A 20,855-nucleotide genomic window follows, 5' to 3' on the forward strand; every position below is an offset into this window, starting at 1 on the left:
GCTTTTTGTAGTAACCATTGTCATCCACAAGATAATTAATCTAAAAAGAAGTTACAAAATACTGTCTATCAAAAATGCGGACTTCAAGCTTTTCCTCATAATTGCTTACTGGATGAGCCTGAATTTTTTTTTTTTTTTTTTTTTTTTTTGCTGTCTGCAACTAAGCAACACAAGTCAAATGTCCAGTAGTTGTAGTGCTTTAGCTTGACTGGCCAAGTACATTCTGATGGGCGTTTAGATAACACACAGCACTAAATCACTATCTGCCCTTACTCATTCTGCAAGAATGGCTAAAGCAGCTATTTAGAAGCCATGAATCATTTTGAGTTAAAATACTGGTTTTAATGTTTATAGAAATTTCTCATCCAAGTACTCCACTTGATCATGTTACGACATTCCAGAGAAATACAGCTGTACATTGGACTTAATGTCTCCTCAGTTTTGGCTTGCCTTAGTAGAGCAATTAACAGCAAGAGAAGGGCAGGGGAAAAGATAGCTTGCTTCTCATCTGAAGACAAATCATTTTTCTGTGTGTATTGAGGAGCTAGCAAGTATACCTGCTCCCACAGAAACATGACACTGATGTTGCTGACTGTTCACAGTATTAAGTGCCAAACAGAAAAGTCTTAGGCTGCTGTGCATAGGCAGAGCTCAAAGACAGCTGTCTTTTCTTTCCTAGGCGAAGATAATGCCATCCAGTGACAAAAACAAGACCTATTCTGTTCAGTATGTGCCAAAGGTTACTGGACCTCACAAGGTAGGTTGTGTGTTGAATAACCAGAATTTTCTTACTAAATGAGCTACTCAGCTGATTGTTAATGTGAGCCCATGGGGACTACATGTTTACTACTGGGGTAATAGCCTCCGGGCATCCTTCAGGACTGGCAATCTGGCGTGGCCTCTCTGAGCTATTCCCCTTTCAAGGGAAAGGGTGTGCATGTATTGGGAGAAAGTGTGTGGGTGTTCAGTGAGGTGGGGGCTTGTAGGCTGTGCCACAGCTGGCTTTTCTCTCACCTGGAGCTACTTCTCGCAGCTCATGAAACCAGTTTTGTGGGTTGTCACTGAGGTGTGGAGGAGAGTAACCAGTTGTTTTTGTGAGGTGTTTCCTTGCTGATCATGCTGTCCGCTGTAGGGCTTTTGCAGGGAAGGGTCTCCACCCAGCTCTGTTCCCAGGGGTCTGCAGAAGCAGATTTTTGGTGGGTGATGCCATTGCTTGGCACTTACATGAGTGGCTGGTCCATACAGCCAGCCTGAATAGATAAGTACAGCTCTCTACGTTGTCTGCTGTGTGGTCTCTCTTGCCTCTGAGATATGCAGACCCTTGGCCTCAGGGCAGCTGAGCCAAGCTCTGCCCTCTTGAATATTGAGCTGATGCTGTCTGTCCCTAGGTTTCGGTTCTATTTGCTGGACAACACATCTCAAAGAGCCCTTTTGAAGTGAACGTTGACAAAGCCCAGGGAGATGCAAGCAAAGTAACAGCAAAGGGACCAGGACTGGAGGCAACAGGAAACATTGCCAACAAGCCTACCTACTTTGACCTGTACACAGCAGGTAAGCAGAATGAATGAGTGCTGAAATCTTGCAGCTTTCTCAGATGTGAAGAGAACCTGAGTTTTGGAGGAATGAGGATTTTCAACTCATGGAGTTCAGAGGTGAAGTAATAAGCTACTCTGGAGGCTTCAGCTGTATGTGAAGCATTTGACATGCTGAGCTGGTGCAGGAGGATGCAAAACATTGCCCTGAAATTTGTCATGAGCTTGCCACATGGCAGCAGGCAAATTCCTGGGTGGTTTCTTCCCACTACTCATTTTAAACAGGGATGTGAAATACCTACCTCTGAATGATGAGCTGTAAATTGACTGTAAAAGCTTAATGTGTTCTGTATTTAACATTGCAGAAAGAATCTGATCCAGTGCTACTTTGAGTTGATGCTTCACTGACAAACTTGTTTCAAGCTCTCTCCTAATTATTAGTGGGTTACTATCTTCATTAGAACATCTCCATCGTGTTGCTTGTTGCCTGCTGTTAGGGCAGTGCTGTAGCCTAGAGGAGTGAGTCAATAAGATGTTGCAAATGCTAATTCATTTAGAACAATGCGAAACTACTTGGGGCAGCTGCATGAAGTACTGAAACACTGAAATATGCTGAGTATCATATCTTAAATTGCATGCTACCCAAGGGTGCTTAGAAATAAAATTAAATGTGATTATGATGAGGGGAAGTGCTACATTCAGTCTCTAATTGGGTGAGGGTGTGGTCTGAATCATGTACGGGCACATCTGGCCTCTGAAAGTGTCTGAAAAACTGTTTTTGTTGTGTAATGAATTAAATAAAATGAATAAGGAGCAGGTGTCCAGGCAAAAGTGAATACATATACTCCAGCAGAGAAGGAATCCTTGTTCAGACCAGGGAATATGTGCTGTCCAGTACCTTAATCTAAACCGCTGCAAAACATGAGAGAATTGAATTAACTGGGAAAGTTGTAGGCTACTCCATGACTGGCTTTAGCAATGAGATAACTAGGCTGTATGTGTATCCACTGATGGAATATAGTTGTGAAGTCTTGTGCAGGGGCTGGCAGGGCACTGTAAGTTTGGCTTCATAGAAGTGCCACCGTGCTGCCTTGTCCCCACCTCATTTCAGCCTCTGGTTGCTGTCAGCAGAGGCTGAACGTTTGCACTGTGCAGGGGATAATAGTGGTGCACAGTTGGCTGAGCACAGCGCTGGCTCTTTTCCTTAGCACAGCACGCAGCTGTGAGGAAGGCCAGGCTCAGCTCAGCTGGTTTCCTTTGCAGGTGCTGGCGTGGGTGACGTGATCGTGGAAGTGGAAGATCCTCAGGGAAGATGCCTTGCTGAAGTTGCAGTAGAAGACAAAGGCAACCAAGTCTATCGTTGTGTCTACAAACCTGTCCAAGCCGGTCCTCACGTTGTCAAAGTGACTTTTGCGGGGGAGGCAATTCCCAAAACTCCTTGCAGTGTTCTCATTGGAGAGGGTATGCTTTTTCAAAATGCACCTAAATGTAGACAGTCACTTTTCACCTTGGATGGGATCACAGAATTTGTTTGAATCTTGACTTGGGCATTTTCTTTACCTTTCAACACCTTCGACCTGATCCACAGATGTGGCTTTTGGTGCGAGAGTTTCCTTTCTGCCTAGACCTCTGAACATTTAGCTGCCCCTTATATTTTTTTTGGAGTGTTTTATGCAGCTGTGCATTGTCTTGCTATTTTCCATCTTTGTTCCTCAAATGACTATATTTACTGTTTTCCTCCTTAACTGACACTTAACTTGCTTTCTGTTCCATCCTTACGTGCTCCTATGCTTTTAGATCTCTGCTCATCTCTCCTGAGCTACCCTCCATTTGTGGAATTTTGGACTTCGCTGCTAATGGCTTCATAGTTGGTAAGAGGTGTGCAGGATGCTCTGTCATGTTTGCTTTCTGTGAGCTTCTAGCCTGCAGCTTGCCCCAGCCAAAAGGGGTTTTGTTTTCGTTGGGGTTGGGGAGGAAAGTTGCAAGCAAACTTGAAACACTGTGTGACCCAGGCAGTAAAACTTGCTTACCCACGAACTGCCTGGCTTAATTGTGTAAGGGCTCTGTGAGCCTTTCCCACTCCAACATAGACTTGCTCATGTATGCTCCCACCAAGTTCTCAAAGTTAGCAGATGGCATGCAACCTTCGCTTGTACTGTCCAGCACAGGACGTGTAGTGATGTGGCTGCAAAAGGGTTGTAAGCTCTTGAAACACTTGAAAACCTAATGAGCAGCTTGGCAGACTTGTGTTCCTGCTGTAAGCACGGCATATCTGGGGGAAGTGCATGTTGGGATTAAACTACTGGGTAGCTGTGATTTCTGAGTCTTTTCAAACCCTTTAGGTCCCTGGAGTTGAAGACCACCTGATAGCTGGGAGTGTGTAACAAGAATTGTTCATAAGTGCACATTAGCTTGTTTATGTAGCAACTCAGCAGGCCTGGAGAAGCACTTGAGTAAAGGTGTCAAGCATAAGCTTAAGCTCAGCCATATGTAACCTTCTGCCCCTGCCTATGGCTGCTTCCATTGGTGGAGGACTTTATGGCTCTGCTGCTGTAGGTGTGAACTGCGACATGCAGGTGGTTGAAGTTACATCTCTTTAAGGAGCATATGCAGAACTTTGCTCTGGCAATAGCTGCTATTCCAGTCGTGCTTCTGAAACAGCTGCACAATAATATTGTTCACTAGGGTTTATCTACAAAGGAGAACTTCACCTGTCCTGCAGCGTGCCTCTAAACCTGAAACACGTCAAGAAGATTATGCCTAGTACAGCAGATATCTGGGTTTGATAGCCATATAAAAGTTTTGGTCTGATTACTGGCATCCAGATGGAAAGCAAAATGGCTTCAGATTTTGCTTTACTTCTAAACAGTGGCTCTTGTAGGGGTTCAGTGTTGCCTGACTGTACTGAATGCTGCTGTCCAAAAGCAGCAGGACATGGACAATGGCTAGGCAGACTCCACATCTGTTTTCCTTCCTACTATAACATTAAGATTTGTGCTGAAAGCTCAGCTGTGGTTGCCCTGAGTCAACATTTAACTGAAGGCTGTTCCAAGCTGGCTAGGCTGCATGTGTTTTGAGAATCAAAGACTGCATTGATGTCTGAAATTCCCTTGCAGCCTGCAATCCGAATGCTTGTCGTGCCACCGGTAGAGGCCTGCAGCCCAAAGGCGTCCGCATCAGAGAAACAGCCGACTTCAAGGTTGATACGAGAGCAGCAGGCAGTGGAGACCTTGGGGTGACTATCAAAGGACCAAGTACGTGTGTTGGGATGAATTTATGCTCTGACTGTGTTTCGGAGAAGGGGACAAAGAAGGGGTTGCAAGGAGGAAGAGCAGTGAAGGGGTGGTAGCCCATTGGAACTGGTGGGATTTGCATCACTGTAGCATAAGTGAGAAAATCTGCACTGCTGTTTGTCTTGGCTTTATGGGTTTGTGTGGCATCTTTGATCTCTGGAAGCAAATCGCACTTTAGTGACTCTGGCAGGGGTGGAAATCCTGCTCTCAAAATGCTAGGAATGCCTTAAAGCAGCATCCTGAATGCACTGAGTGCTCAGCTCATGAGCGGGGGGGAGAGGGTTGAGGCAAGAGAGACCCTTCTGTCAGGATCTAGTCCCAGGTCCTTCACTCTGCCATGACCCGAGGACTGCAGGACAGTGGGCACACTGATGGCCATGGGCTTGGAGAGCAGCTGTGCTTTGCTCTCCATGCCCTGTGCCGAGTCTCAGGAACTGGCTTTGTTTGTGTTGTGCGCTGAGGCACTCACCTCCCCCCAGGCTGGGGCTGTATTAAAAGGTGCATTGTATTGCCTTCACCTCCTCCACACACACAGCGTTCTGACTGTGTGGCTTTAATGCGGTTACGGGGGGGGGGGGGGAGAAAGCAGCAGACGTAGGGATGTAAATTTTAGTGTATTAGGCTTTGCTCCCTAGATTCTTCATCTTGAAGAAAATGAAAAGTAGGCATTCCCTGCATACTTGTGGTTGCAAAGTCTGACAAATGTTAAGCTTTTTTGTTTTAACATATGACATGCATCATACTGCAGACTAAGAAAATAAAACACAAGGGAACCCATTAAGTCTGGTAACTTCAAGTGCTTTCTGCTGTATTTCTTCTGGAAGTGCTTGCTGTCTTTGTCTTAGAGGGCAACTCGAACCAACTTCCCTTATAACCTGACCTTTTTTTTTTTTTTCTCCTTTCTGTTGGAAGAATTTTTTTTCTTCCAAGCTAAAATAAATACTAGAAAACATGAACTTGCCTGAGTAATTGACGGCAGGATGGAAGCTGTTAAGTTTAATGCTGAACTGATCTTTCAACAGAGGGCTTGGAGGAGCTTGTGAAACAGAAAGGCTTTATGGATGGTGTATATGCGTTTGAATATTATCCAGCTACCCCAGGGAAATACGTTGTCACGATTACGTGGGGGGGACACAACATCCCAAAAAGGTGAGTGAGGAGTAGCTTTGTTTGAGCTTTTTGTGTCCTTTGGGGGTTTGCGTGGCTGGCTGGCTCTTCATCTAACAGCCTGTTTTAGAGCTGCGGAAGCTTTGGGAAAGCTTGGGAGGTTGATTTGCATTAGTCTTGCTAAACCCAAAATGATGAGTACAAAAAAAGTAATAAACTTTGGTGGCTCACGCAGCTTGGACTTGGCTCTGAGTTTGTGAAGGGATCTGTTGTTTTACTGTCAGGGACCGCAGCAGGCAGAGCAAACCAAATATCTGACACTCAGGATCTGCAGTACAAAGCGTAAGTGTGTGATAGGTTAGATGACCCCTTTGCTAGAAAGAGTGCTGGGCGCTGTGCCACCACAAGATAGCATCTGTTAATTTGGGAAATCCAGTGTAAAGCCTCATTAAAATGCCTGGGGAGAAAAGCGTGTAAGCTGTATGTTTCTAATTGTGCTTTTCTTTTCTCTCGTAGCCCCTTCGAAGTGCACATAGGTCATGAAGCAGGCCCTCAGAAAGTACGAGCCTGGGGGCCAGGACTGCACGAAGGGATTGTGGGCAGGTCGGCTGACTTCGTGGTGGAGTCCATTGGCACAGAAGTTGGTTCTCTTGGTATGTTACTTTACTTAGTTTGCCTGAAATACTTCGATATCGCAGCGCTGGTAACAAACTCCTGAGAAATAATAGCTTTCACAGCATGGGATGGGGACTGTGGTTTGCTGGGATGTGGTTTTGTGGGAGGAGATACAGAGGGAAGTGATAGGTTATTGCACATGGCGCTGAAGAAGGGAGATAGCAAGCATCAGTTTTGGATACGGCTTAAAAAAGCAGTTTGAGGGAACAGTGTTAGATTAGCAGCCATCACAGCTGTAACACAATCGGTAAGTAAGCATTTCTTTTTCAGGCTTTGCGATAGAAGGTCCTTCTCAGGCTAAAATAGAATGTGATGACAAGAACGATGGCTCATGCGATGTGAAGTATTGGCCCAAAGAGCCTGGTGAATACGCTGTGCACATCATGTGTGATGATGAAGACATCAAGGACAGCCCTTACATGGCCTTCATCCGACCAGCATCGGGAGACTTCAACCCGGATAAGGTAATATACACGGCTCACTGGGGCATAACGTGGTTTGGTAGAACTCTTACAGACGTGCTTCTAAAAGTTTCTGGTAACACACTTGACTCTGAAGCTGCCTCTATTTAAAGCTCTGTGTTTGTATGCTCCAGCCAGATACTACTCAGCTTTTTCTAATAACACTGCTGTGGTTTCGATTTAATATAATGCAAACTTGCTGAAGTAGTCACAATTCTCAGCTTTCACACTAGCCTCTACTTGTATCCCTATGCTTTTTGAGTTCTGTAGGAAGAGAAGATTTGTAGAAATAAAGCACTTTGGTTTACCTCTTTCTGAATTGCAAGGTAAGACTCTGGGTTTTGTTTTCAGGTGAGGGCTTACGGTCCAGGCTTGGAGAGAAGCGGCTGCATAGTGAACAATCCTGCTGAGTTCACAGTTGAAACCAAGGATGCTGGGAAAGCACCTCTGAAGATATATGCACAGGTAAAGAGCCAAAGGCTGCTCCAGCAAAAGGGCTTTAATGCCATTGAGAAAAATGCCCTAAGTATTTCTGCTGGATTACGCACTGCTTAATTCTGAACATTTGCAATTCTGTTGCGGCTCTGTGCTTTGATCCATATAATGTAGTCAGACAGCAAATCTAACTCGAGACGGGATGACTTCTCCCCTTGAGTCTGAAGTGTGTGGCTTTAGTTCTGCACTCAGAGCCTCCTCAGAAAGGCAGGCTGTAATTTTCTCAAGCTGTCATTCAGAAGCACCTGAAGTGTCTTTGGGTTTGTGAATCTCAAGTGAACTTGTTAAAATGTGTTGTGAGATGGTGTGAGAAATGAGCAGCTTAGATGAGAAGGGCACACAGGAGTGCAATCTGCACGGTCCTTCAGTGTTTGTGAGCTGCACTTCTGAGCAAAGAACGAGATTTTGGAACAGTCTTGGGATGTTCAAATTATATGAATATCTGTAAAGTACCTGAACATTCTGCTTGTGCTCACTGCTGCTTGTACTGACTGCTCTTTAGGATGGAGAAGGAAACCCTATTGATATCCAGATGAAGAGCAAGCCTGATGGTGTGTTTGCCTGTTCCTATGTGCCAGTTAAACCAATCAAACATACCATTTCTATAGTCTGGGGAGGAGCCAACGTGCCCAGTAGCCCATTTAGGGTAAGTAGAACATTATTGCTCCTGACTGCTTGTTGTTACAAGGGTGATAGCACCTTTCTGGGAGCTTGAAAGCAATGTGCCCTTTTGCTGTCTTGTGTGGGCACCTTTCCTGTTGAAAAGAGCTTTCTGGTTTTACAGACTCGTACTGGATGTTTTGTATCAGTCCAGCTGCAGCCTGGGGGAAATCAGGGCAGTTTGTTCTTAACTTGGTGCTATTTTCATGTAGCCTCTGCCCAAGCAGTGCTTTAGTTTGACTGAGATCTTGAGTGTGAATCAGGTGTGTAATTCTGGCACTTGTGAATCCATTCAGGTCCTGATAGGTCAGGGGAGCCATCCTCAGAAAGTGAAGGTGTTTGGGCCTGGCGTGGAGAGAACTGGCCTGAAAGCGAGCGAGCCAACTCACTTCACTGTTGACTGCACAGATGCTGGAGAAGGTAAAGGCGGATTGGATTATTGCTGTGGTATCCTGCAGGTCGTGCGTGGTTGGGTGTTATGTTCTGTTTCCCAGTGCTGGTTTTGTTTTTTTCTTTTAAGTAGAAAAACTTTGAGAAGCAGAATATGCTATGATCTATTTTATCAGTTAACATGGTGTCTTGAGCAACTACTGGAAGTAGGAATGTGCTGGCTATTTGGCTAGCGGCGTCTGTACCATCCAGTGTCAAACTTCCATTGGCTTTTCCTAGGTGATGTCAGCGTTGGAATTAAATGTGATGCTCGTGTGGTCAGCGATGAGGAGGAAGACATAGATTTTGACATTATCCACAATGCTAACGATACGTTCACAGTGAAGTATGCACCACCTGCTGCCGGGCGCTACACTATTAAAGTGCTTTTTGCAGGAGAGGTTTGTAATCTTCATTTTACAGGCTGATATTTCCGGAGTCTGTTTATCTGTTCCCCCACGCACACCACCTGCCGTGTATTGGCTGAGTGTGGCAGTGTGCAGGTGGCTCCTTTCACTCCAACCCACATGTACCTTGTCTAGTTGCTGTTTTTAGAACTCTTTTCTAGTACTTGAATGTACACAAATAAGACAAGTGTTGACTATAAGATTCAAGCCACGTGATGCATTTGGATGGCATAATCAGTGTGATATCAGTGCTAGCTTACCTACTGGGTCTAGAGGCAAGGCAACACTGTTTTCTAAATTGTAGAAAACCTAAATTACTATCCAAGGAATGGGCACAAAAATAAGTTGTTGAAAGTGGGAAAAGCCCATGCAAACAGTCCAGCTGTTAACTTTGGTCTAGACTTTGAATGCTGCCACCAGTAAGGCAGAGCATTTAACTGAGATGCTGCTGGAGTTAATTGTTTTAAGATACTTCTGCTTCAATTTTTATCTGTCTAGTTTGAGTAATGAGGAGTGACCTGGTTTTATTTAGAGCTGTATTTCTGTTGCAGGAAATTCCTGCCAGTCCTTTCAGAGTTAAAGTGGACCCCTCTCATGATGCCAGCAAAGTGAAAGCCGAAGGACCTGGGCTGAGCAAAACTGGTGAGACCTAGGTGGAGGTGTGGTGTTGGCCAATGCTATGGGGCAGCCACTGCTCGACTGGGCACTGCTGGGGTTCAGCAGTGTGACGCTGGCTGCGGCCGGTAGGGGTGGCAGGTGTCTGGGAAGGACTCTGTTCCCTTGGCTTTTTGCTTGAGTGGGATTTATAGGTACTGAATGCTTCTTGGGAAGAGTTTCTGTGTGCGAGCTCTGCATAAATTAGAATTAACGTTTTTCTTCAGGTGTGGAAAATGGCAAGCCAACACACTTCACTGTGTTCACCAAGGGAGCTGGGAAGGCGCCGCTGGATGTGCAGTTCAGCAGTCCTGTGCCAGGAGAGGTGGTAACAGATGTGGACATCATTGACAACTACGACTATTCCCACACTGTCCGGTACACTCCAATACAGCAGGTAGGTCTGGGCTCTCTGGTCAGAGGACAGAAGGGAGCAGCTCGTGTTGCTGTAGTGCTGTGACCTGGTGCTGTGCACAGGGGAACTTCTAGTTAAAACCTGGTGTCCTGTTCCCCTAACACAAAGCCTGCAGGACAGTGGGGATTGGAAAGCGGTGGTACAGATTTCTGGTTTAGTTATTGGTGGCTTGTCTCTGTTTTCTTTTCTGGACCAAGTGAGATACTGAAGCAGCAGCACGTGGCTCATATTGCCATTGCACAATGGTGGTATCTTTTTTGCTGCCTTATCAGTTGAAAGGGAAAGGTGGCAGCCCATTATGGGATCTGAATTGGGGCCAGCTGCTGCGTGGCCAGCCTGGGCAGCCACCGCCTGCTGCACTGGGGCTGCAGAGTGTGGCTGTCAGCCTGCTGCTGCTCGGCTGCAAACCAGAGTGAAAAAGTACAGTGTTTGAGTGACTTCTGAGCAGAGAAGTGAAGGAATTGGGCAGGGAGGCTGGGCTGCAGATGAAACAGGACAAAGTATGTTGCCTGTATTTGAGGTTTGCCCGTGGGTTGAAAAAAAACTTTAGTCGAGTTTGTTTTGGTTCAGACAGATACTTCCTAGCAACACCATTGAAGTGGAAGCTGCTAATAACTAGAAATAGTTTTCCTTATGCTGTGCTCAATTCTTTTGTATTTTTAAAGACTTAAGATTTTTGAAGGCACTGTAGTGGTGAGATGAAAGTGTTTCGATATCTGTACTCTGCTGAGCAGACAAGTGAGCTACTTGGTCAACTGCACTGACTTCCTTGAATATAGCTGTGTAAAAATGAACTGATACAGAAATCTGCAGCACTCTTTGTCTAATAGTGCTGGATTAGCATTCTTGGACACACCACAGAGCTAGCATTTTTTTTATTTTTTACTTTTTTGGATAAAGCAGTTGCATGATCTGAGGATGTGGTTGGTGTGTCTGTTTGGAGAGGCTTTTGCTTGTTCAGTCAGGGTTGGTATGCAGAAGGGGAGCAACTCTGCGGGTGTGTAAGAGCAGTAAATACTTCATGCAAAAAGCAGAGGTGAAACAAGGCAGGTACCCAAACCAGGTATCCTCTGCAGGGGTTGTGCTCAGGATTACTGCACCCTCTTGCCAGATTTAGAAACCCTCTGGCTCATTACCTCCTTGGGAGGGATAGTTTCAGTAGTGAATGAGTTTGGATTTCACTAAGCTGTGGGCAGACCTGGCTGACTTTCATGTGTATAAGAACAGAGCTTTGACTGCTGGACTGTGGTGTTTGGATGCTGTAGGGGTAGCTCTACAGCACGCTACAGGGGGCATCTCAGCTGGTGGCATTTGTACAGCGAGTCAGAACGAGTTCCCTGGCTGTGGAGTGTGAGTATGGGGCTGTGTGTGCGTGCTGGAACCTTATATCTGAGGGAGCACCTTGGATCACAGAGGAGCTGTGGCCCTACAGGAGATGCTCGCAGGTAGTGGTGGCAGGAGAACAGTGGTTAGTAAGAAATGAAATTAAGCTGCATGTAAATAGTAGCCTTGCTTTCCCTCCAGGCTGCAAGCACGTAGATCAGTACTGAACCCTGCCTTACTAGGGTTTGTCAGCAGGAGCTTATCTAAGAGCAGGTCGATGAGACTCTGGACTCTGTGGAGTGGTTGGAGGACTGGCTAGGTACTTAAATTCCTGAGGGACCATGTCAGCGGTGGAGGAACCTTGGTTTAATGCTGTTTGCTCAGCCTTATCTCTCTCACGTGTGATGTTGCTACAGCTACCCATGTGTGTGTTTTCCAAAAACAGCTAAGAATAATCATGGAAGCTATACACTAGCTTGCGTGAAACATCCATGATTATTTCACTTGGGAGCTGAACTGGCCAAGAATGAAAAGTAAGCAAACAGTGAGTATAGCTAAAATATGGACTGTGGTAGAAGAGAATAAAAGGAGCACACATCTTGGGCTGAAACTTGCCATAGCTGTGCAGTATTTCAGCCAAAATACACAAGAGCATTAATCTTTCTGACTTGTACAGCTTAAAGCCCTGGTATTTGAAGTGCTGTAATAAAGCAGCTTCGGTGCAGGCTGGGCTGTGGCGTGGCTGTGGTGCAGTGGGGCAGGATACCTGTCTGCAGCACTCGGCTGGAATGGATTAGGTGGTGAAATGGTTATATATCAGTGCATCTGTGTGAAGTGAGACACTAAGCTAACTCATCAATTCTCCAACTAGGGACCGATGAAGGTTTTGGTAACGTACGGTGGAGATCCTATCCCTAAAAGCCCTTTCACTGTGGGAGTTGCTGCTCCGCTAGACTTGAGCAAAGTTAAAGTCAATGGGCTTGAAAACAGTAAGTACAACATGGGCTTGGGAGCCCCATAGCCTACTTCTGAAGCATTGCCTTGTTCAGCATGACAGCTGGCACATTCCACTGGAACATACGGGGGCAAAACACATTTTCTTTAACTTGCTGTATTAAGGGGGAAAACCAGCTGTGTGTACAGTGTGGGCAAGGGGTTGGGGTGTAGTTCCTGGTGGTGAATGAGGCTGGACTCCTCACCAGACCAGCAACCTGCTGATATAATCTGGTTTCTCTGGGGCTAGGATCACTGTTCGAAGAGATGTAACATCTTAAGGGTGGAATTTCATTCATACAGTCTCATTTTCTGAAAGCAGAACAACTGTAAAATGTTGTGTGCCTTAGAGGAGCCTCTCTGATACCGTCTGGCCATGCCCTACAGCCTTGTTTAGCGCTGTAGCTTTGTAGCTTCTGATTAACCAAGGCACTTTGTTATTTTTTTGGGTTTTTTTTTTCTTTCTCATGTGGAAGGATGTAGACTGAGTAGGGCTCTGGCAGTGCTTGTTCCCTTGCTAATATTGCATAAGAGATTTCTTGGAGTGTTGTCAACCATGCAATACTTAATGTAGTAATATAGATCTTTGTCTTTTTTTCAGGAGTGGAAGTAGGGAAGGATCAGGAATTTGTAATTGACACCAGAGGAGCTGGTGGACAAGGTAAACTGGATGTTAATATTTCCAGTCCTATGAGGAAAGCTGTGCCATGTCTGGTGGAGCCAGTTCTGGGTAAGGAGTGCAGTACAGCAAAATACATCCCAAGGGAGGAAGGATTGTACGTGGTGGATGTGAGCTACGATGGCAATCCAATCCCAGGCAGCCCCTATACTGTGGAGGCCACTCTGCCTCCTGATCCCTCCAAGGTAAGTGAATGGTAATGGCTGTAACAGCAGCTAGTAACTGAAAAGTGAATTGTGCTGTCACGTGAGGCCTGGCCTGTATTTGGCCAAACTAGACCCTGGAATATCTTTTCTCAGAGCACTGACTTGTTTCATTTGCAGACTCCATGGCTCATGGAAGTCAATTTTTAAGAATTGGAATATTTGGACTAACTTTGAGTTAATACTGCAGGCATTTTGCACAGTGTGGCACATGCGCGTGTTCTAACTTAACAGAAGTTGGTTTCATGACCAACGTAATACATATCAAAAGTGTTAATTTAGATGCTTCTTTGCAGAGAAATAAATTACAAGAGTAATTCTGTACAGCTATCCATTATTCAGCATGCCTACACCTTATATTCAGTGACACATAAAACCAGCTGTGGCAAGGGTATAAATATCTGTCTAGAAACTTGGCTGGGGGAAGAAGATAGCAGCTTTACATTAAGACTGGGAGGAGTGGCAAAGAAAACTTTGCTTTATGTGTATTTTTAAGAGCTTGTTAGTCAAGTCCCACATATTAACTAGTCTGTCTAAGGTCACCTGTGGTACAGTAGTGTGAAAGAATTAGTATCTCAGCTGCATATTCTCTCCTAGGTAAAAGCTCACGGGCCAGGTCTTCGAGGAGGCCTGGTTGGAAAACCAGCTCAATTCACAATAGATACCAAAGGGGCAGGAACTGGAGGTTTGGGTTTGACGGTGGAGGGCCCATGTGAAGCTAAGATTGAATGCTCGGACAACGGTGATGGAACCTGCTCTGTATCCTATCTGCCTACCAAGCCTGGAGAGTACTTCGTAAACATCCTCTTTGAAGAGGTTCACATTCCTGGTTCACCATTCAAAGCAGACATAGAAATGCCATTTGACGTCTCTAAAGTCATTGCCACAGGACCAGGTCTTGAACGTGGCAAAGTAGGTGAGGCAGGGCTGCTGAATGTTGACTGTACGGAAGCGGGTCCTGGTAACCTGCGGGTAGACATGGTGTCGGATACTGGTTCCAAAGCTGAGATCCAGATTGATGATAACAAGGATGGGACCTATGTTGTGACATATGTGCCGCTCTCGGCTGGCATGTACACAATCAAGATGAAATACGGAGGAGAGCAAGTGCCTAAATTCCCTGCCCGGGTCAAAGTGGAGCCAGCTGTGGACACAAGCAGAGTTAAAGTGTTTGGGCCAGGAGTGGAAGGGAAAGGTAAGAACAGCCCCATTCCTGTTATCAGAGTTCGTAGGACTTAATGTCCTTTACCCGGTACCAAGAATTCTGAGCAGTGCAAGTTGTAATAGCTTTGCATGTTCCCATGGTGACTCTTGAAGGGGATGTTTCATTACGTTCCCAAATGTTATTTATCATGCCAGTGCACAAAATGTTCTGCTGCCTGAAATGCGTGTGCTTCTTGAAATGACTCTTCAAAACATTGTCCTGCAGATGTCTTCCGAGAAGCTACAACAGAGTTCACTGTGGATGCCCGACCTCTAACGAAAGCTGGTGGTGACCACATCAGGACACAGATCACAAGCCCGTCCGGCTCCCCCACAGACTGTCAGATCCAGGACAATGCTGATGGGACATATGCAGTGGAGTACACACCATTTGAAAAGGGTAACCTCTGTGGTTGTTTTTTGTCTTCTTTTAAAAACAGAAAGCTTGAGAGGGGAAAACCAGCAGCAAGCAACGCTGCTGATACTTTCGTTTGGCAAACTGCTGAGGTCTGCCAGGAACTTCTTGGCTTTCTCAGCGGGATTTTTGCAAGTGGGGGAGCTAATGCTGCAGGAAATACCTATTTTAACTTGAAGAAATGACTTACAGTAGCTTATCTTCCAAACAGCACGTAGATGGCTTCTCAGTTAGGAAACGCTGCAAAAGTCTTGTGAAATGAAGGAGGAAGGTCTTATCTATCTCCTGACATCTGAATCTGTAGGATCTTGTAGGAGTGATGCGATCAGAATATTTAGGGAGTTCAGAACATGTTTTCCTCCTCTAACAGGTCCGCACACAGTCAATGTAACATATGATGGCGTGCCTGTGCCAAACAGTCCCTTCAGAGTGAATGTGACGGAGGGCTGCCATCCATCACGTGTGAAGGCACAAGGACCTGGACTCAAAGAAGCTTTCACAAATCAGCCAAATGCCTTTTCGGTTGTCACCAGGTAACCAGGCCAACTCGATCTTTGAAGAATATCTGAGGGAGGGAGGAGTGCAGTGGGCTGTGCAACACAAGGTCCTAAAACCAGTACAAATATTTATAAACTAACCAAACTATGTCCTCTTGATTAATGTGTTTGCTACCTCGTAGGTTACTGAGCTCTCTGCTCTGCAGAGATTATGAGCTGATAATGGTTGAGGATAAAATTCTGGGAAATGTGAGGTTATGCTGAACTGCTTTGCATTCCAGAGCACAGAAGGGCATCAGAAGTCAGGTTGCTGCTTTTCCAGTAAGGGCAGAAACGTAGTGTGAGTGCTGTGAAGCTGCTGCTGCAAAGGGATAATTCTAACTATGTGCCTTCCTCATTTGCAGAGGGGCAGGAATTGGTGGCCTTGGAATAACTGTTGAGGGACCTTCAGAGTCTAAAATCAGCTGTAAAGACAACAAGGATGGGAGCTGCAGTGCTGAGTACGTTCCTTATGTTCCAGGAGACTACGATGTCAATATTACATATGGGGGAGAGCATATTCCTGGTAAGAGCACTTTCAGTGGCTTTTGAAAGAGGGAAGATGTTGAGTCGATGCCTTTGCTGTGTCTCGCTCTTGCTTGGGGGGCGTTGATGTTTTGATGTTCTGCTTTTCCTGAGAATAAAGGCAGAACTTGTAGCATCTGGGTGAGAGGAGCTAAAGAGTGTGTCCAGATGGGTGGAGTAAGAAAAGGGACTCCAGCTTTGACAAACAAGTGATACAGCCCATTCTGGTTGCGTTGGGGCAGGGGGTACATGACTTTAGTAGTGCGCAACTTGTTGGGTTAAGAAAATATCCCTTTCATTTGCAGATGTCTTCAAGACTGTTCTGCAGTAAAATAGTCTAATGGAGATTATATTAAATATTGTCATGGGAACTGACAATATATTAAGCATATATTGCCATAGGGATTATATTAAACGCTGCAAGTTTTGATCACTGCAGAAGGCAGTGACTGTTCTGAAAACAAGCATTTGCCTGTGTGTGTTTGCAGTGGATATAAAGCTGAAGTGGTTTAAGCAATGTTCCAGATACATCTGGCAGCCAGCAGCTTACAATTAGAAGAAGGATGTTTTTCTCAAGACCAATAATTAATGCTCCTAAATGCCAGGCACGTTTTGCTGCAGTGTGTGCTTACACGCTGTCATACAGCATACATCTAGGTGTCCTTTCCCAGACGTTCAGGGGGAGCTGGTTCTGTGCTGTTGGCCCTCCTCTATTTATCAACATATTGAAATTGATAAAATGTGAAGGAAACGAGGGCCTGTGTTTTCATCAGTTGCTTGTGCCTTGGAAACTTTATTCTTTGTTGATTTAGTGCATAGTGTAGGCTGAGCTGGTGCTCTCTTTTGTTTGTAACTTGTCTTATTTGAGTACTATGGAAGTGCCAGTGTTATGAAGGAGGCCCAGTCCCAAAGCCAGAGCAAACCATTTGCATTCATATGGGCATTTTCCTGAAACTGTTCGATCTGTGTTGTTCAACACCAGCTGTGTTAACTTCCAGGCAGCCCTTTCAAGGTTCCTGTGAAGGATGTTGTGGATCCCAGCAAGGTGAAGATTGCAGGACCAGGCCTGGGAACAGCTGTTCGAGCCAAAGTCCCGCAGTCCTTTACTGTGGACACCAGCAAGGCAGGAGTGGCACCCCTGGAGGTGGTGGTGGCAGGACCCAGAGGTGAGAACCAAAGCGCTCCATCTGGCTGTGCCCATCTGCATTGGGGTGGGCGGTATGGTCCTGGCCCTGCTTGCAGGGCTGGTGATGCCACTTCGTCATGGTTTTATGATTTTTGGTTATCACACTTGATGATTTTCCCTCAGCCCCTTGCTAGCAGCCAGTTCACTGCCTGAGGGTCAGGTCACCCTGTGTGAGTGCCCTCCAGGTAACAGTTCTTTGGTTTTAGTGGATGAGACGGATTCCCAGGGATGGCGCTCTCCATTGAAAAACAGTTCGGATTTTCCTAAGGGTGATCCAAAGGGTGACACTGCAACAGGTTTGAACCCTCACTAACTAATGGCAGCTTTGGCATGCAGAAACCTAACTGGCAAAAGCAAGAATCATCTGAGGGGGAGGGAGTGGGAGCAAACTGTGCTTCTTTTAAGGCTTTCCATGACAACTATATATTTCTTCTGCACTTGCTATGCTGCTAATCCTTCCTGTGTTTTCAGGCCAACTTATAATTGCAGGCTGCTTTGTGTGATCTGTGCTGATATGTCACATAATCTGCAGTAGATTTGGCTTAATGCAAATTGAAATAATTGATCCTGCTTTCTTCGAACTTTGGCAGCTTGCAGGGTTCTCCTGTCTAGGCAGTGAGCCTACCTTTCTTAATATCTGATTGTGAAAGACTCAAACTGGTGACTGCTATGCACTAACAGGCTTTAAGGCTCAACTCTGTGCAGTGAATCTCAGTATGTAATCTCGTAAATGACAGTTCAGGCAGTTATAACCATTACCTACTCATTTTCTTTCTGGGAGGACCCTTAATGTATTTTGAGCAATTGCCCTTGACCTGGCCTGTACAGAAAGGCAGATTTTCCTCCAGTATTTTCATGCTAGCTTTTTTTCACCATAAGATAGGAACCCAAAGAGCAGTGAATGACAGATCTATCTTAAACCAATGGCTCTTGAGTGCAAAATAAGGGAAACTGATCCATGCCCACAGCCTTCATTTAAAAAAAAAAAAAAATCTAGCTTTTTGCAAACTGTACATCAGCAGAACGTCTTGGAGCTTCATGCAACAAATGGCTGACGAGGAACTGAATTTTAGCAGCACGGCTGAGAAAGTTATCTATTGCTTTTTTTAGGAATTGTGGAGCCTGTTAATGTAGTAGACAATGGAGATGGCACCCACACAGTGGTGTACACCCCTACACAGGAGGGACCATACATGATCTCTGTCAAATATGCAGACGAAGAGATTCCTCGCAGGTAAGGTGCTAAGGATAAACGTAGGTAATCTGAGGAGTTCCTGACTGATTGTGTCCCAGGGATAGGCTGGGCGTATACTAAAGGCTCAGGTAAAGCTGTTAGCAGTGACAGTGCATGTCGTGTTGTCCACTTGTCCAGCGTGTACTGCAGTAATGATCAACCTTGATTTTTAGGAGTAGGAAGCAATAATGGGTTTCTCTTTCAGTCCCTTCAAGGTGAAGGTGCTTCCTACATATGATGCCAGTAAAGTGACAGCGAGTGGACCAGGACTCAGTTCCTATGGCATACCAGCCAGCCTGCCTGTGGAGTTTGCTGTGGATGCCAAAGATGCCGGGCAGGGACTTCTCACTGTGCAGATAACTGTGAGTAACTGCAAAGTCGTGCAGGACACCTCTGCCTTAGTCATCCTCTGTACTATATTTGGCTCACAATTAACCTTACACTCTGCAAATTACCCAAATGAGATAAGTACAGATTCTTAGAAGATTGCAGAAATGATGGAATTTGAGATGGAGACAGGCTTCTATCAGTGTGGTTCAGCGAGGCCAGATTTGTAACAGCCACACTGAGCACTGTGTGATGAGAAATTAAAAAACAAGTTTCCCTCAAGGTTACTCGAAGTCATGATCCACTTAAAGGGATACTACAGGAATGTTTTTGTTTGACTTAGTTATTGCTTTCCCTGATGTTTCTGATGCTTGGTCGCTGTGGCCTCTGCAGAGAGGTCTCTGTTTAGTGGGCCGTAAAGCACATTTCTCAGCCCTGGCATGCCTAGGTCATGGCAATGCAGCTGTACTTGCTGTTCTGCATTCTTGCTCTCATGCTATCCCGTCTGCTCAGGGTGCTGCCAAGCGATTGGCTTTATTCTGGAATGCAAGTCTGCCCTTGAAGGATCCATATTACTTATCAGAGCTCCCAGCATGGCTGTGGCTTTGAAGATCAAGTTCTATAAGCCCTATGTGGCGGGAATGCATTTGTTTGCTACAATTTCTGGTTCTGACCTGTTGGATGTCAGATATTTCTCTGGAAGGAGCAAGCTCTTTCACACTGTACCTGAAATCTAAAGTCCTTTGCAGCTTATACTGTACTCTTGGCAGTTAAAGTCGTTTATTACAGGAAGGCGTCAACATGTAGCTCTCTGTGTGAGCAACCCTGGAAGGCTTTCCAGAGTGCTTTGTGCTTTGCAGCTGATAGTTGCTCTGAAAGCTGGAGGTTGCTTCTTCAGAAGCATTTTGCAGAGTGCTGATTGTGGTTTTAGATAAGAAAGCTTGATGCTAAAGCACAGATCCTTATATTCAGTGTACTGGTAGTTGAAGGGACTACGTGGGCCTGCTCTTAAGTGCAGGCCTTTCAAGGTCTCAGGAGCTGGGTTGCCTCACTGAGGAGCATTGGTTGGTATCGTGTAAAGGGCTGTTGCTGATAGCCATGACTGTTTTATAGTAGTCTGACATGTCCTTGCTTCTGGTAGTCCATTCCTAGTGATTCACTTCTGATCCTCTTTGAGACCATCTAAGTATCACTGTGAACAGGTGTGCTGTCCTGCTGAAGAGAATCCAACTGACTTCAGAGTGCCTAAATCTTCTGCTTTGCTTTCCTCAGGACCAAGAGGGCAAGCCCAAGAGAGTGGACATTCACGACAACAAGGATGGCACATACACAGTGACCTATGTCCCTGACAAAACGGGCCGCTATACAATTGGTGTGAAGTACGGTGGGGATGACATCCCATCCTCTCCCTACCGAATCCGGGCATCTCCAGCGGGGGATGCCAGCAAGTGTTTGGCCACAGGTGTGTGCTAGGGCCTACTGCTGTTGTTCATATGTGGTGTAAAACTGCGGTCAGAGGGCTGTGCAGTTGATGTGACAGGCTGCACGTGCTCCCTGTGCACCATCTAATGAGAAGGAATTCTGAAGAAGTGCTAATTTGGAGGGAGAAAAAGCACCGGGGGTTTGCCATGGTAGAAGGCACGAGAGTCTTGTGTAATCTGACTGCTCTTACAAGAGGGGTTTTCATAAAGATAAAGAACCTTCCACCCCACGGCTGAACAGGAATCTCTTGTCTCCAGCAAAATCTTTCAGACTGCCTGGGGTGTTGTTATAAAGAGCCAGATGCAACTGAAGTTTGATGCTTGTTTTGGCCTAGGTAAATTCTGCTGAGAATTGCAGTGAGGTTGATTTAAAAATAACACATCTGCACATGTTCCCTGCATTCAGGCTCCTTGCACTGCTAGCGTTGCAAGAAGCTTTTCATTCTGAGCAAGAGCAGAGTTCATGCTGAGGGTATAAGTAGTTGGCTGTGTGCTTCAAGACTAGCAAATCCCGTTCAGGTTGGGTATTACTGATAGTGTTTTCTTCTGCCTTTCTGTCTGATCAAGGTTGGCCAGGGTAAAGGTGGACCTTTGAGAGAGGGGTTAAAAAGAGGGATCTTCA

At 45.6% G+C, this 20,855-nt stretch overlaps 1 protein-coding gene across 8 annotated transcripts in view; it reads left to right on the plus strand.

Annotated features, from left to right (window-relative positions):
* The window catches only part of FLNB (filamin B), a 78,158-nt gene that overhangs the window by 38,639 nt on the left and 18,664 nt on the right, over window positions 1–20,855 (plus strand). For 6 of the 8 annotated variants that reach the window (XM_015292937.4, XM_046899761.1, XM_046899762.1 and 3 more), the window contains 24 exons: window positions 680–757; window positions 1,389–1,551; window positions 2,796–2,993; window positions 4,649–4,786; window positions 5,848–5,974; window positions 6,449–6,585; window positions 6,878–7,071; window positions 7,420–7,533; window positions 8,066–8,209; window positions 8,520–8,643; window positions 8,893–9,053; window positions 9,611–9,701; window positions 9,941–10,110; window positions 12,323–12,440; window positions 13,046–13,308; window positions 13,924–14,521; window positions 14,756–14,929; window positions 15,315–15,477; window positions 15,846–16,006; window positions 17,004–17,171; window positions 17,398–17,487; window positions 18,302–18,425; window positions 18,631–18,787; window positions 20,025–20,214. In XM_015292937.4, the coding sequence (XP_015148423.1) occupies window positions 680–757; window positions 1,389–1,551; window positions 2,796–2,993; window positions 4,649–4,786; window positions 5,848–5,974; window positions 6,449–6,585; window positions 6,878–7,071; window positions 7,420–7,533; window positions 8,066–8,209; window positions 8,520–8,643; window positions 8,893–9,053; window positions 9,611–9,701; window positions 9,941–10,110; window positions 12,323–12,440; window positions 13,046–13,308; window positions 13,924–14,521; window positions 14,756–14,929; window positions 15,315–15,477; window positions 15,846–16,006; window positions 17,004–17,171; window positions 17,398–17,487; window positions 18,302–18,425; window positions 18,631–18,787; window positions 20,025–20,214 (4,045 nt within the window). The remainder of the gene's footprint in view (window positions 1–679; window positions 758–1,388; window positions 1,552–2,795; window positions 2,994–4,648; window positions 4,787–5,847; window positions 5,975–6,448; window positions 6,586–6,877; window positions 7,072–7,419; window positions 7,534–8,065; window positions 8,210–8,519; window positions 8,644–8,892; window positions 9,054–9,610; window positions 9,702–9,940; window positions 10,111–12,322; window positions 12,441–13,045; window positions 13,309–13,923; window positions 14,522–14,755; window positions 14,930–15,314; window positions 15,478–15,845; window positions 16,007–17,003; window positions 17,172–17,397; window positions 17,488–18,301; window positions 18,426–18,630; window positions 18,788–20,024; window positions 20,215–20,855) is intronic. The other 2 variants (NM_001030341.3, XM_040646066.2) reach the window with 1 other exon arrangement.

The sequence above is a fragment of the Gallus gallus genome, chromosome 12 (assembly GCF_016699485.2).
Source record: "Gallus gallus isolate bGalGal1 chromosome 12, bGalGal1.mat.broiler.GRCg7b, whole genome shotgun sequence".
In the NCBI taxonomy this organism is placed as follows: Eukaryota; Metazoa; Chordata; class Aves; order Galliformes; family Phasianidae; genus Gallus; species Gallus gallus.